We start from the raw sequence: 13185 nt of genomic DNA, 5'->3' as shown, positions 1-13185 counted from the left end.
ACTGCAGATTGTAGAAAGTGAAAGATTAACTGCTGTTTTGAGCAATTTGAAAGGATAATTCAATGTCCACATGCAAATAACCCTTGATATGATACATCTGTAGTAGTAAAGGGGAGAAGTTTATTGAGAGAGAAATATGATTAAATGCTCGGCTCAGTCAATGAGATTTAGTTAAGTTTTTTTCCAGAATCTTTGTGCATTGGTCATAGCCTGACCCATCACATTCTGTTTCAAAAAGTACAGCTTTGGAAACAGAACAGGACAAATGCCTAGTCAGGACAAATGGACAAATGGACAAATGCCTAGTCTTGCTAAGTTTATGTTGTTTGTATAAATTGCAGTCGTTGGTCCTCCTCAGTTAACTTACAAATGCAAACATTCAAAAGAGTGAAACCAAAGTGAAGTAATCTAGCTTGCTTACATTTTACTTAATGATTGAGGAATTAAATAAAACAAAGTAAAAATTCACCAAGAGTGTCATTGTAGACACAGCTAAATATAATCTTCTTTATTTACTCATTTAGTTTATAGCATAAACCCTCAAAGACGAACATAAGGAAATATTGTTTATTGTTGGTGGTTTGCTGAGTGGCAAGAGGTAAATCAAGAAATATTTAATATTGTATTGTTTGTTACAGTATATCACCATCTGCTGGACGGTTGATTGAGGAGTAAATCTGCAGCATCAGAGTATATACAGTACATAGGCCTGGATAGATTTGAGAAAACTAAACAGATTCAAATTCAAGGATCAATAGGTAAATAATAATACAACTTACTGAAATTAACAAATAATCTTTCTTTTAAAAAAAAGACAATAAGGCAGTTGTTTTTTAGTTTAGACTTCATCAAAGTGAGAATACATCAATATGGATGTGATTAAAACCTAGACTAAATTAAAGATTAAATCAATAAAAATAATTGTACATACCAAACTAAAAGAGCATTAGCCGTCATTCTAATATGGGGAACTCTACAGTTTACACAGCACAGCAGAATTATTTTTGTACCCAACCCATATCCCAGGAAAGAGGGGTTTAGTGAACGTGCTTTCGACTGTGTGAAGGAGGGTCATTGTGTCAGAGACGCTGTAGAAGGACAGAATACCTGCCTTGTGATCCAGGTACACTCCTACTCTGGAGGACTGAGGGCCTGATACTTTAGTCTCAACATTATTGTGTCTGAAACGATAACCATTACTAGAGCACTCTAAACCCCAAGACATGTCATTGTATCCGAATCTGGAATCATTAACCATCCGTATTCTACTTATGTCTTTATATGAGACTGCTGTAACAGTCCCATGATGACACTCCACCTCCCAGTAACAGCGTCCAGACAGACCCTCTTTACAAAGGACCTGCCACCAATCAGTGAATCTGTCCGGATGGTCAGGATTTGGATCGTTAACAGCATTAACAACTGTCACCTTCCTGTTTCCCTCAGACAGAGAGAGGGATTTCTGTGCTGTGTTTGGGTCCAGTGTGAGCTGACAGGAATCTGGGAGAAGAGCAGAGCAGAGACCAATGAGGGGAGTTAGAACAGTAAGTTAAGGCACATACTGTACTGTATCTACCCTGTCTTTGATTACAGCAGAGCAGAGATCAATGTGAGCAGGTTCTACTATTGAAATATCACAAGGTTTGTAGTAGTGTCAGAAAAAAGAGACTGTTAGTTACTTGATGAAGAAACTCACATTGTAAGAAGTGTTCTCTGTTCTTGGGCTCTGGAGGCAGTACATCATCCACTGAATTCACTACATAGATAAAAAATATTATCAACATACCGTGTTGTACATGGTCTGAAGTAGGTGTTCTTATGTGTTGTGTTAGTATTACTTTCAACCCACCTATGGTGGAGATCTTGATCCATTCTCCTTTAATGAAGTCTTCTAGTTTCTCTCTGACATCAGAAACAGCCTTATTCACATCTCCAAGGAACTGAGGACGTTTATCAATGCTGGGTGGGTCTGAAGAGACACTGGGACTGGAGAGAGACAGATAACTCTGGAGAGGAAGAGAGAGCGAGAGAGAGAGAGAGAGAGAGAGAGAGAGAGAGAGAGAGAGAGAGAATAATTGAGAAAATGTTTTTGTCATCTAATATTTTTTTTAATAACAGATGTCATCAAACATGACTACAGATATATAGAATGAAATATAATAGACACAATGTATAGGGTCACAACAAGCTTATTTCTGTATCACCTTTATCAAGGAAGTTTAGTTACCTGGAGGAAATGGATGTGATCCTCTGTGTGAGAGAGCTGCTCCATCTCAGCATTTCTTCTCCTCAGCTCAGCTATCTCCTGCTCCAGTTGCTCCAGGAGTCCATCAGCTTGACTCACTTGAGCCTTCTCCTGGTCTCTGATCAACTCCTTCACCTCAGAGCACCTTCTCTCAATGGAGTGGATCAGCTCAGTAAAGATCCTATCACTGTCCTCCACTGCTGCCTGTGCAGAGTGCTGTTCAGACACAAAGAGAGAAGAGAAGGCTCCATGTTAAGTAGAATATTTTTTCCCCAGGCCGTTTTATTACCGAGGAGTAAGGTTCTACATAGAACCCTTTCCATCTGAATAAGCCTTCTCACTGATGGTATCAGTTGTCATGACTTTGGCCTGGGGGTAGGTTTATGACAGTCATAAATACCTCTTCCCCCCTTTTTCCTCTCCCTACTCTACTGATGTGACATTAGAAAACCCCTTGGTTAACATAGAGATTCAGAAGTTGGACTATAATGAACTATATTCTGGTAATCCGACCAATTGAACATATGCGGTGGTACTTAAGGTATATTATGTCAGTTTGGTTGTCATCTGGCACATTCTCATCAATAATAGAATGACATAAACTCTCCTGTGGAAAGTCTACACATCAGAGTTATCGGATTCACATGGAATTGTTGTTCAATTCAAATGTTTGAATATGAAATTATTGGTGAAGAGATGAAATGTAATTTTAGCTTCCAAATGAGAGATTTGGGTTTTCATAAGTTTAGGGCTCTGCTCAACCAGTGGCCCTCCGCTGTGAAGAGACATGGGTTATAAACTTTTCAGACACACCCTTCTATCTCCACTATATAAGTCATTGATGAAAATTTAACCTCCTGTTCCGAGGATGTGAGGACGACGGTCCGATGTCAGAATGGTTTAGATAATAACTACAGAACGAAGCTAACATCAGCGTGAGCTTTGGTTGCAAATGGTATGAACTTTGAACTCTTATTCACTACAGAAGTGATACCGCCTAGCCGTTGAGTTAGCAACAGCAGCTGCAAACGTAAATTATCCCGTCAGAGTATCCCGTCTACCACACAACGACGTTACTACAACTATCCAATTGACCACCAGAGACATTCTTCAAAGGACAAAGGACTCGGTTTGGCAACACGGCCTTCCATCTACCACCAACCTACCGAAGCGCAGCTCAGAGTAAATATTCATTGCATTTTCCTTTTCCAAATGGGCGGTAATTTAGAATGCATAAGATATTGTATTTACGATAGCACAGCTTCGCCCTTTGTTCCTCAGCCTTCCCGCTCTTTCACTCAAACCCAGCCCCTTTTCTTTTGTGTAACCAGCTGTCATGTCTGTTCCGCCCGCTAGGGACGTTTTCCTTTATGACGTAATTTGTAATCAAGGTATGATTAATTCTGTGTATATGTAATTCTGTGTGATTAGTTAGGTATTTAGTAAATAAATAATTAAACCCAATTTTGTATTGCTGATTCAACTTGTTAGCCAGGGTTCGTGAAGATAACCAAGAATTTACAAATTTCAGATGAGACTGAAATAAGGTGACGATTAATATTGACTGCTATTGATGTAAAATATTACTAGGTCTTTAAGAGTTTATTCGGAAGATAACAGCTCTATAAATATTATTTCGTGGTGCCCCGACTTTCTAGTTAATTACATTTACATGATTAGCTCAATCAGGTAATAGTTATTACGGAGAAACGATTTTATAGAATAGCATGTCATATCACTTAATCCGGCATAGCCAAAGACACGACACAGTCTAGCCACCCCAACGAAACCCAGAAACAATACAAGTAGAATAAAACAACAATAAAAATCATAGATACAACCAACCGTAAGTGAACTAATGCAAAGAACAGAGATTCACAATTACCCACAACCCTCCAGCAAAATATAAAACCTAGAATTTAAAGGGTTCTAGGTCGAAACCTTCATAGAGGCCCACATAAAAAAATACAATTCACTGATTGTACAAAACATTAAGAACACCTTAATATTGAGTTGCACTTGATCTCCCCCTTTGCCCTCAGAACAGCCTTGAAACATGGACACTACAAGCTGTCGAAAGACTTCCACAGGGATGTGGCCCATGTTGTCTCCAATGGTTCCCACAGTTGGCTGGATATCCATTGGGTGGTAGAGCATTCTTGATATACACAGGAAACTGTTGAGCATGAAACACCCAGCAGCGTTGCACGTTTGTGACACAAACCAGTGCACCTACAACCATACCCCGTTTGGTATTCCTTGTATATAGCCTCGTTATTGTTATTTTATTGTGTTACTATTTCCCTTTTTTTTAATAGCACATTTTTCTTACTTTTTAACTCTGCATTGTTGGGAACGTGTTCGTAGGTAAGAATGTCAATATGAAGTCTGCACCTGTTGTATTTGGCGAATGTGACAAAAACAATTTTATTATTACTTACTACAGTGTTTTTGGGGGGTAGATAATACTGAAGTATTCACAATAGTATTTCAGTATATTACAAAATGTTATAGTAAGTACTACACATGATCGACAGATACTAGTGTTTAGTATAGTATTCTACAGTATACTACAGTTTCTATATAATGAATTTTTTAAATTTTTAAATTTCACCTTTATTTAACCAGGTAGGCAAATTGAGAACACGTTCTCATTTACAATTGCGACCTGGCCAAGATAAAGCAAAGCAGTTCGACACATACAACAACACATAGTTACACATGGAGTAAAACAAACATACAGTCAATAATACAGTGAAAAATAAGTCTATATACAATATGAGCAAGTGAGGTGAGATAAGGGAGGTGAAGGCAAACAAAATATATATATAAATAAATAAAAATATAAAAAGGCCATGGTGGCGAAGTAAATACAATATAGCAAGTAAAAAAAAAAGTAGAGTAGAGATAGTAGAGATAGAAAAAGTAGAGATAGAAATAATGGGGTGCAAAGGAGCAAAATAAATAAATAAATACAGTAGGTAAAGAGGTAGTTGTTTGGGCTAAATTATAGATGGGCTATGTACAGGTGCAGTAATCTATGAGCTGCTCTGACAGCTGGTGCTTAAAGCTAGTGAGGGAGATAAGTGTTTCCAGTTTCAGAGATTTTTGTAGTTCGTTCCAGTCATTGGCAGCAGAGAACTGGAAGGAGAGGCGGCCAAAGGAAGAATTGGTTTTGGGGGTGACCAGAGAGATATACCTGCTGGAGCGCGTGCTACAGGTAGGTGCTGCTATGGTGACCAGCGAGCTGAGATAAGGGGGGACTTTACCTAGCAGGGTCTTGTAGATGACCTGGAGCCAGTGGGTTTGGCGACGAGTATGAAGCGAGGGCCAGCCAACGAGAGTGTACAGGTCGCAGTGGTGGGTAGTATATGGGGCTTTGGTGACTAAACGGATGGCACTGTGATAGACTGCATCCAATTTATTGAGTAGGGTTTTGGAGGCTATTTTGTAAATGACATCACCGAAGTCGAGGATTGGTAGGATGGTCAGTTTTACAAGGGTATGTTTGGCAGCATGAGTGAAGGATGCTTTGTTGCGGAATAGGAAGCCAATTCTAGATTTAACTTTGGATTGGAGATGTTTGATGTGAGTCTGGAAGGAGAGTTTACAGTCTAACCAGACACCTAGGTATTTGTAGTTGTCCACATATTCTAAGTCAGAGCCGTCCAGAGTAGTGATGTTGGACAGGCGGGCAGGTGCAGGCAGCGATCGGTTGAAGAGCATGCATTTAGTTTTACTTGTATTTAAGAGCAAATGGAGGCCACGGAAGGAGAGTTGTATGGCATTGAAGCTCGCCTGGAGGGTTGTTAACACAGTGTCAAAAGAAGGGCCAGAAGTATACAGAATAGTGTCGTCTGCGTAGAGATGGATCAGAGAATCACCAGCAGCAAGAGCGACATCATTGATGTATACAGAGAAGAGAGTCGGTCCAAGAATTGAACCCTGTGGCACCCCCATAGAGACTGCCAGAGGCCCGGACAACAGACCCTCCGATTTGACACACTGAACTCGATCAGAGAAGTAGTTGGTGAACCAGGCGAGGCAATCATTAGAGAAACCAAGGCTGTCGAGTCTGCCGATGAGGATGTGGTGATTGACAGAGTCAAAAGCCTTGGCCAGGTCAATGAATACGGCTGCACAGTATTGTTTCCTATCGATGGCGGTTAAGATATCGTTTATGACCTTGAGCGTGGCTGAGGTGCACCCATGACCAGCTCTGAAACCAGATTGCATAGCGGAGAAGGTATGGTGGGATTCGAAATGGTCGGTAATCTGTTTGTTGACTTGGCTTTCGAAGACCTTAGAAAGGCAGGGTAGGATAGATATAGGTCTGTAGCTGTTAGGGTCAAGAGTGTGTCCCCCTTTGAAGAGGGGGATAACCGCAGCTGCTTTCCAATCTTTGGGAATCTCAGACGACACGAAAGAGAGGTTGAAAAGGCTAGTAATAGGGGTGGCAACAATTTCAGCAGATATTTTTAGAAAGAAAGGGTCCAGATTATCTAGCCCGGCTGATTTGTAAGGGTCCAGATTTTGCAGCTCTTTCAGATCATCAGCTGACTGTATTTGGGAGAAAGAGAAATGGGGAAGGCTTGGGCGAGTAGCGGAGGGGAGGGCAGTGCTGTTGATCGGGGTAGGGGTAGCCAGGTGGAAAGCATGGCCAGCCGTAGAAAAATGCTTATTGAAATTCCCAATTATAGTGGATTTGTCGGTGGTGACAGTGTTTCCTATCTTCAGTGCAGTTGGAAGCTGGGAGGAGGTGTTCTTATTCTCCATGGACTTTACAGTGTCCCAGAACTTTTTTGAATTTGTGTTGCAGGAAGCAAATTTCTGCTTGAAAAAGCTAGCCTTGGCTTTTCTAACTGCCTGTATATATTGGTGTCTAGCTTCCCTGAAAAGTTGCATATCACGGGGGCTGTTCGATGCTAATGCAGAACGCCATAGGATGTTTTTCTGTTGGTTAAGGGCAGTCAGGTCAGGAGAGAACCAAGGGCTATATCTGTTCCTGGTTCTAAATTTCTTGAATGGGGCATGCTTATTCAAGATGGCGAGGAAGGCATTTAAAAAAAATATCCAGGCATCCTCTACTGACGGGATGAGATCAATATCCTTCCAGGATACCCCGGCCAGGTCGATTAGAAAGGCCTGCTCGCTGAAGTGTTTCAGGGAGCGTTTGACAGTGATGAGTGGAGGTCGTTTGACCGCTGACCCATTACGGATGCAGGCAATGAGGCAGTGATCGCTGAGATCTTGGTTGAAAACAGCAGAGGTGTATTTGGAGGGCAAGTTGGTTAGGATGATATCTATGAGGTTACCCGTGTTTACGGAATTGGGGTGGTACCTGGTAGGTTCATTGATAATTTGTGTGAGATTGAGGGCATCAAGCTTAGATTGTAGGATGGCTGGGGTGTTAAGCATGTTCCAATTTAGGTCGCCTAGCAGCACGAGCTCTGAAGATAGATGGGGGGCAATCAGTTCACATATGGTGTCCAGAGCACAGCTGGGGGCAGAGGGTGGTCTATAGCAGGCGGCAACGGTGAGAGACTTGTTTTTAGAGAGGTGGATTTTTAAAAGTAGAAGTTCAAATTGTTTGGGAACAGACCTGGATAGTAAAACAGAACTCTGCAGGCAATCTTTGTAATAGATTGCAACACCGCCCCCTTTGGCCGTTCTATCTTGTCTGAAAATCTTGTAGTTGGGGATGAAAATGTCAGAATTCTTGGTGGTCTTTCTAAGCCAGGATTCAGACACGGCTAAAACATCCGGGTTGGCAGAGTGTGCTAAAGCAGTGAACAAAACAAACTTAGGGAGGAGGCTTCTAATGTTAACATGCATGAAACCAAGGCTATTACGGTTACAGAAGTCATCAAAAGAGAGCGCCTGGGGAATAGGAGTGGAGCTAGGTACTGCAGGGCCTGGATTCAACTCTACATCACCAGAGGAACAGAGGAGGAGTAGGATAAGGGTACGGCTAAAAGCTATGAGAATTGGTCGTCTAGAACGTCTAGAACAGAGAGTAAAAGGACGTTTCTGGGGGCGATAAAATAGCTAGTAAGTACTGTAGTATTCTATAGTAAACCGTAGTATTTTTCATGTGGGGGTGCTTTCCAGAGGGTTCTACCTAGAATCAATAAGGGCCTAGAATCAGAAACGGTCCTACTTAAACAGGTTGAAGAACCCTTCATGGTTCCTTTTTATAAGAGTGTATTTCATCTCTGACTGGGAGCCCAGAGAGCCTGTTCCCCACAGTGAGTCTCAGTTTGATTGGAGAGTGTCCTCTCTCTCTGACTGGCTGACTGGAGGAGGGAAGTGAAATGGTGCATCTCCAGTCCTCTGTGCCCAGTTTTTCAAAAGTTATCTGATTGGATTTCGGAAATCGGATAGGATTAAATGTTAGAATTGGGTTTTTCAACATTTACAATTTTTATTCTGATCTTCTGGATAGGGATTCACATTTGGTAATCCAATCTAAACTTTAATCAGAATTAAAAGTATTTTTAAAATTTTTCTGATGTCAAAAATAGTGATTAGGATGGTTTTAATGCCGATAATCAGGATGATCTTAATCCCACGGGAAACGGTGGATTCAGGGTGGATTTAGAAAGGTAAAAGGCACTACAACGAATACATGTCAATGTAACTAAGAGGAGGTGGTTTAAAAAACGAAAAATGAAGGTTCATTATGTTAAATTGACCGCAGTATAGTTTCGTGGTCAATTGTGATATGTCTCTCTTTAATCTAGGTACCTTTATTCATGTAGTTAACTCATCTCTGTTTCCCTATGACAGTGTAGAAGTAGTATCATAACCAGTCCAGGAAACTGGCCCAAAAAACAGGTCTGACAAAAGAGAGATCTGATCATGAATTGCAAAAAAAAAATAATGATCCAGATTGAATTTTTGGAAAAACTGGGCCTTGGTCAATAAAACTTACCTTGAGAGACTCCACATTCTGTTGGAGCTCCTTCAGCTCCTTCTCTCTCTCCTGGATTCTCTGCTGGAGCTTCTGCTGACTCATCCCCAGCTGACTCTATGGAGAAACACTGTTCATTGAGCTATCAAGATTTATTTGTCCAGTAGTGCAATAGTATGGTATTATGATATAAGGCCCATAGAGAGTAGGATTTAAATTGTAATAGAAGTCCCACTGCAAAATTATATATCTATGTTGTTAGTTGAATTATTATGTTTCTTTACAGTACTCATATCATATAGTTTAAACAGAACTTTGGACTCAAAAGAAAATGATGGTGTGTGACTACAACAAAGTGGTGATACATTTAGACAATGTTTTTCATGTAACTAATTACATATGTTTATCTCATATTCAAACAGCTCTCCTGCTGTATATTACATTATTTGTTTATCAGAGTCACCAACAAGTTATTCTGGTCTAACCTGTTTCTCGGTCCTCTCCGCTGCAGCTGACACTGTATCATGGCCTTTATGATCATCCACCATACACAGACAACAGATACAATTCTGATCGGTACGACAGTAAATCTTCAGCAGTTCGTCATGACGGGAGCAGATGTTCTCCTGTAGCTGTGTGGAGGCTTTGACCAGCTTGTGCTTCTTTAGTCCAGGGACACTATAGTGAGGCTGGAGGTGAGTCTTGCAGAAAGACACCAGACACATCAGACAGAACATGAGGGCTTTCTGCTTTCTGGTCCCAGTGCAGAAATCACATGCCACATCTCCAGGTCCAGCATAGCACAGATCAGGGGGAGCAGCCTGAAGTCCTGTCTTCAGTTTCTCCACCACTTCTGCCAACATGTTATTTTTTCTCAGAGCAGGCCTTGGAGTGAAGGTCTGTCTGCACTGAGGACAGCTGTAGATCCCCTTCAGATCATCCTGATCCCAGCAGCCCTCAATACAGCTCCTACAGTAACTGTGTCCACAGGGAATAGTGACTGGCTCCTTCAGTAGATCCAGACAGACAGAACAAGAGAACTGGTCCTGTTCCAGCAGAACTGCCTGCTGAGCCATTTGGACGGTTGCTGTTCACTTTCACACAGACAAACGACACCGCGACTCAGATAAGTTTTGTTTTCTCAGAAGAGAGTTTGTGGAAGGGGTAGGGACTTCCTGGTTCTGCCAGAAGGTGGGGTTAGTTAGAGGGAGGGAGATAGAGGAATGTCGTCCGACGCAAAAATGAATATCCTGTTGCCTTGGCTGGTTTACAAGTCTTAGCTGCTTTGTGACATATACTTCTGCAGCATGTTCCTACACCTTTTCAAAAATACTGCAGATTGTAGAAAGTGCAAGATTAACTGCTATTTTGAGCAATTTGAAAGGATAATTCAATGTCCACATGCAAATACCCTTGATATGATACATTTGTAGTAGTAAAGGGGAGAAGTTTATTGAGAGAGAAATATGATTAAATGCTCGGCTCAGTCAATGAGATGTAGTTACGTTTTTTTCCGGTATCTTTGTGCAGTGGCCACAGCCCGACCCATCACATTCTGTTTGGAAACAGAACAGGACAAATGCCAGGTCTTGCTAAGTTTGTTGTTTGGTTGTTTGTATAATTTGCAGTAGTTGGTCCTCCTCAGTTAACTTACAAATTCAAACATTCAAAAGAGTGAATTCAAAGTGAAGTAATCTAGCTTGCTTACATTTTACTTAATGATTGAGGAATGAAATTAAATGGAGTAAAAAGTCACCAAGAGTGTCCGTGTAGACACAGCTAAATATAATCTTCTTTATTTACTCATTTAGTTTATAGCATAAACACTTAAAACGAACATAAGGAAATATTGTTTATTGTTGGTGGTTTGCTGAGTGGCAAGAGGTAAATCAAGCCATGTTTAATATTATATTGTTTGTTACAGTATATCACCATCTGCTGGACGGTTGATTGAGTAGTAAATCTGCAGCATCAGAGCATATGCAGTACATATGTAATAGGTGCGTGTTGGTGGCAGGGAAGTCAGGCGCAGGAGAACGAACTTGGTATAAACGGAGTCGTTTAATAAGTGCTGACCAAACTCCAAAAATCAAAATATATAAAAATAACAAAGTGGGTACAAACCCAATCGCACACCAACACATACTAGCACAATCACATACAATAAAACAATCTCCGACAAGGGTTAAATACACAACATGAAATTGATGGGATTGGAACCAGGTGAGAAGGAAGATAAGACAAAACCAATGGAAAATGAAAAATGGATCAGTGATGTCTAGAAGGTCGGTGACGTCGACCGCCGTACACCGCCCGAACAAGGAAAGGGACCGACTTCGGCGGAAGTCGTGACAGTCCCCCCCCCCCCCGACCTCGGGGACGACCCGAAGGGCGAGGCGCAGGGTGATCCGGATGGAGACGGTGGAAATCTCACGGCAAAGAAGGATCCAACACGTCCTCCACTGGAACCCAGCATCTCTCCTCCAGACCATACCCCTCCCAATCCACGAGGTACTGAAGGCCCCTCGCCCGACGTCTCGAATCCAGTATGGAACGAACGGAGTACGCCGGGGCCCCCTCGATGTCCAGAGGGGGCGGAGGAACCTCCCGTACCTCAGACTCCTGGAGTGGGCCAGCCACCACCGGCCTGAGGAGAGACACATGGAACGAGGGGTTAATATGGTAATCAGGGAGAAGTTGTAACCGGTAACATACCTCGTTCACTTTCCTCAGGACTTTAAATGGCCCCACAAACCGCAGACCCAGCTTCCGACAGGGCAGGCAGAGGGAGGGGCAGGTTTCGGGTCGAGAGCCAGACCCGGTCCCCCGGTGCGAACACCGGGGCCTCACTGCGGTGACGGTCTGCGCCCACTTTCTGGCGCTGTACGGCACGCTGAGGGGGGACATGCGCGGCCTCCCATGTTTCCTCCGTGCGCCGGAACCAGTCAACCACCGCAGGAGCCTCGGTCTGACTCTGATGCCAAGGAGCCAGAACCGGCTGATACCCCAATACACACTGGAAGGGGGAAAGGTTAGTGGAGGAGTGGCGGAGCGAGTTCTGGGCCATCTCTGCCCAGGGCACGAACGCTGCCCACTCCCCCGGCCGGTCCTGGCAATAAGACCTCAGAAACCTACCCACATCCTGATTTACTCTCTCCATCTGCCCGTTACTCTCGGAGGTAAGGCTGACCGAGACCCCCAGACGCTCCATGAACGCCCTCCAGACCCTCGACGTGAACTGGGGACCCCGATGAGACACTATATCCTCAGGCACCCTGTAGTGCCGGAAGACGTGTGTAAATAGAGCCTCCGCAGTCTGTAGGGCCGTAGGTAGACCGGGCAACGGGAGGAGACGACATAGAAAAACGATCCACAACGACCAGGATCGTGGTGTTACCCTGTGAAGGAGGAAGATCAGTCAGGAAATCCACCGACAGGTGCGACCATGGCCGTTGTGGAACGGGTAAGGGTTGTAACTTACCTCTGGGCAGGTGTCTAGGAGCCTTGCACTGGATGCACACCGAGCAGGAGGAAACATAAACCCTCATGTCCTTAGCTAAAGTGGGCCTCCAGTACTTCCCACTAAGACAGCGCACCGTCCGACCGATACCAGGATGACCAGAGGAGGGTGACATATGGGCCTAATAGATCAGCCGGTCACGGACAGCAGACGGAACATACAGACGCCCAGCCGGACTCTGAAGGGGAGTGGGCTCTGTACGCAACGCCTGCTCAATGTCCACGTCCAGCTCCCACACTACCTGTGCCACCAGGCAAGAGACCGGGAGTATGGGAGTGGGATCCATGGGCCGCTCCTCTGTGTCATACAGCCGGGACAATGAGTCTGCCTTAACGTTCTGAGAGCCTGGTCGGTAGGAAAGGGTAAAAACAAAACGGGTGAAAAACATGGCCCACCTTGCCTGGCCAGGGTTCAGTCTCCTCGCCACCCAGATGTACTCCAGATTGCGGTGGTCAGTCCAGATTAGAAATGGGTGTTTGACCCCCTCAAGCCAATGTCTCCACGCCT

General features: G+C 43.4%; 1 protein-coding gene across 2 annotated transcripts; it reads right to left on the bottom strand.

Moving 5' to 3' along the window:
- Window positions 1-464: 464 nt before the first annotated feature.
- LOC139531952 (tripartite motif-containing protein 16-like) lies at window positions 465-10340 on the bottom strand. 2 transcript variants are annotated; one of them, XM_071328972.1, is made up of 6 exons: window positions 9644-10338; window positions 9180-9275; window positions 2228-2461; window positions 1850-2006; window positions 1697-1756; window positions 465-1500 (listed from the first exon to the last, which is right to left on the bottom strand). In XM_071328972.1, exons 1-6 carry the CDS (start codon window positions 10232-10234, stop codon window positions 974-976), a joined length of 1665 nt encoding a protein of 554 aa, XP_071185073.1. In that variant the 5' UTR covers window positions 10235-10338; the 3' UTR covers window positions 465-973. The 2 variants fall into 2 exon arrangements, with proteins under 2 accessions (XP_071185073.1, XP_071185074.1); XM_071328973.1 differs by lacking the exon at window positions 1697-1756 and having other exon boundaries at window positions 9644-10340.
- Between the last annotated feature and the right edge of the window lie 2845 nt (window positions 10341-13185).

Source organism: Salvelinus alpinus, chromosome 10 (genome assembly GCF_045679555.1).
Source record: "Salvelinus alpinus chromosome 10, SLU_Salpinus.1, whole genome shotgun sequence".
Lineage (NCBI taxonomy): Eukaryota > Metazoa > Chordata > Actinopteri > Salmoniformes > Salmonidae > Salvelinus > Salvelinus alpinus.
Note: the sequence above shows the minus strand (reverse complement) of the source record. Positions and strands in the feature narration are given on the sequence as shown.

What these genes read in the sequence shown, in the direction of transcription:
- LOC139531952 (XM_071328972.1), bottom strand. Translation starts at nt 10,234, where the DNA reads ATGGCTCAGCAGGCAGTTCTGCTGGAACAGGACCAGTTCTCTTGTTCT. An exon ending in CGGAGAGGACCGAGAAACAG is followed by an intron (nt 9,276 to 9,643) that starts GTTAGACCAGAA and finishes GTTTCTCCATAG; the next exon opens with AGTCAGCTGGGGATGAGTCA. An exon ending in GATCAAGATCTCCACCATAG is followed by an intron (nt 1,757 to 1,849) that starts GTGGGTTGAAAG and finishes TTATCTATGTAG; the next exon opens with TGAATTCAGTGGATGATGTA.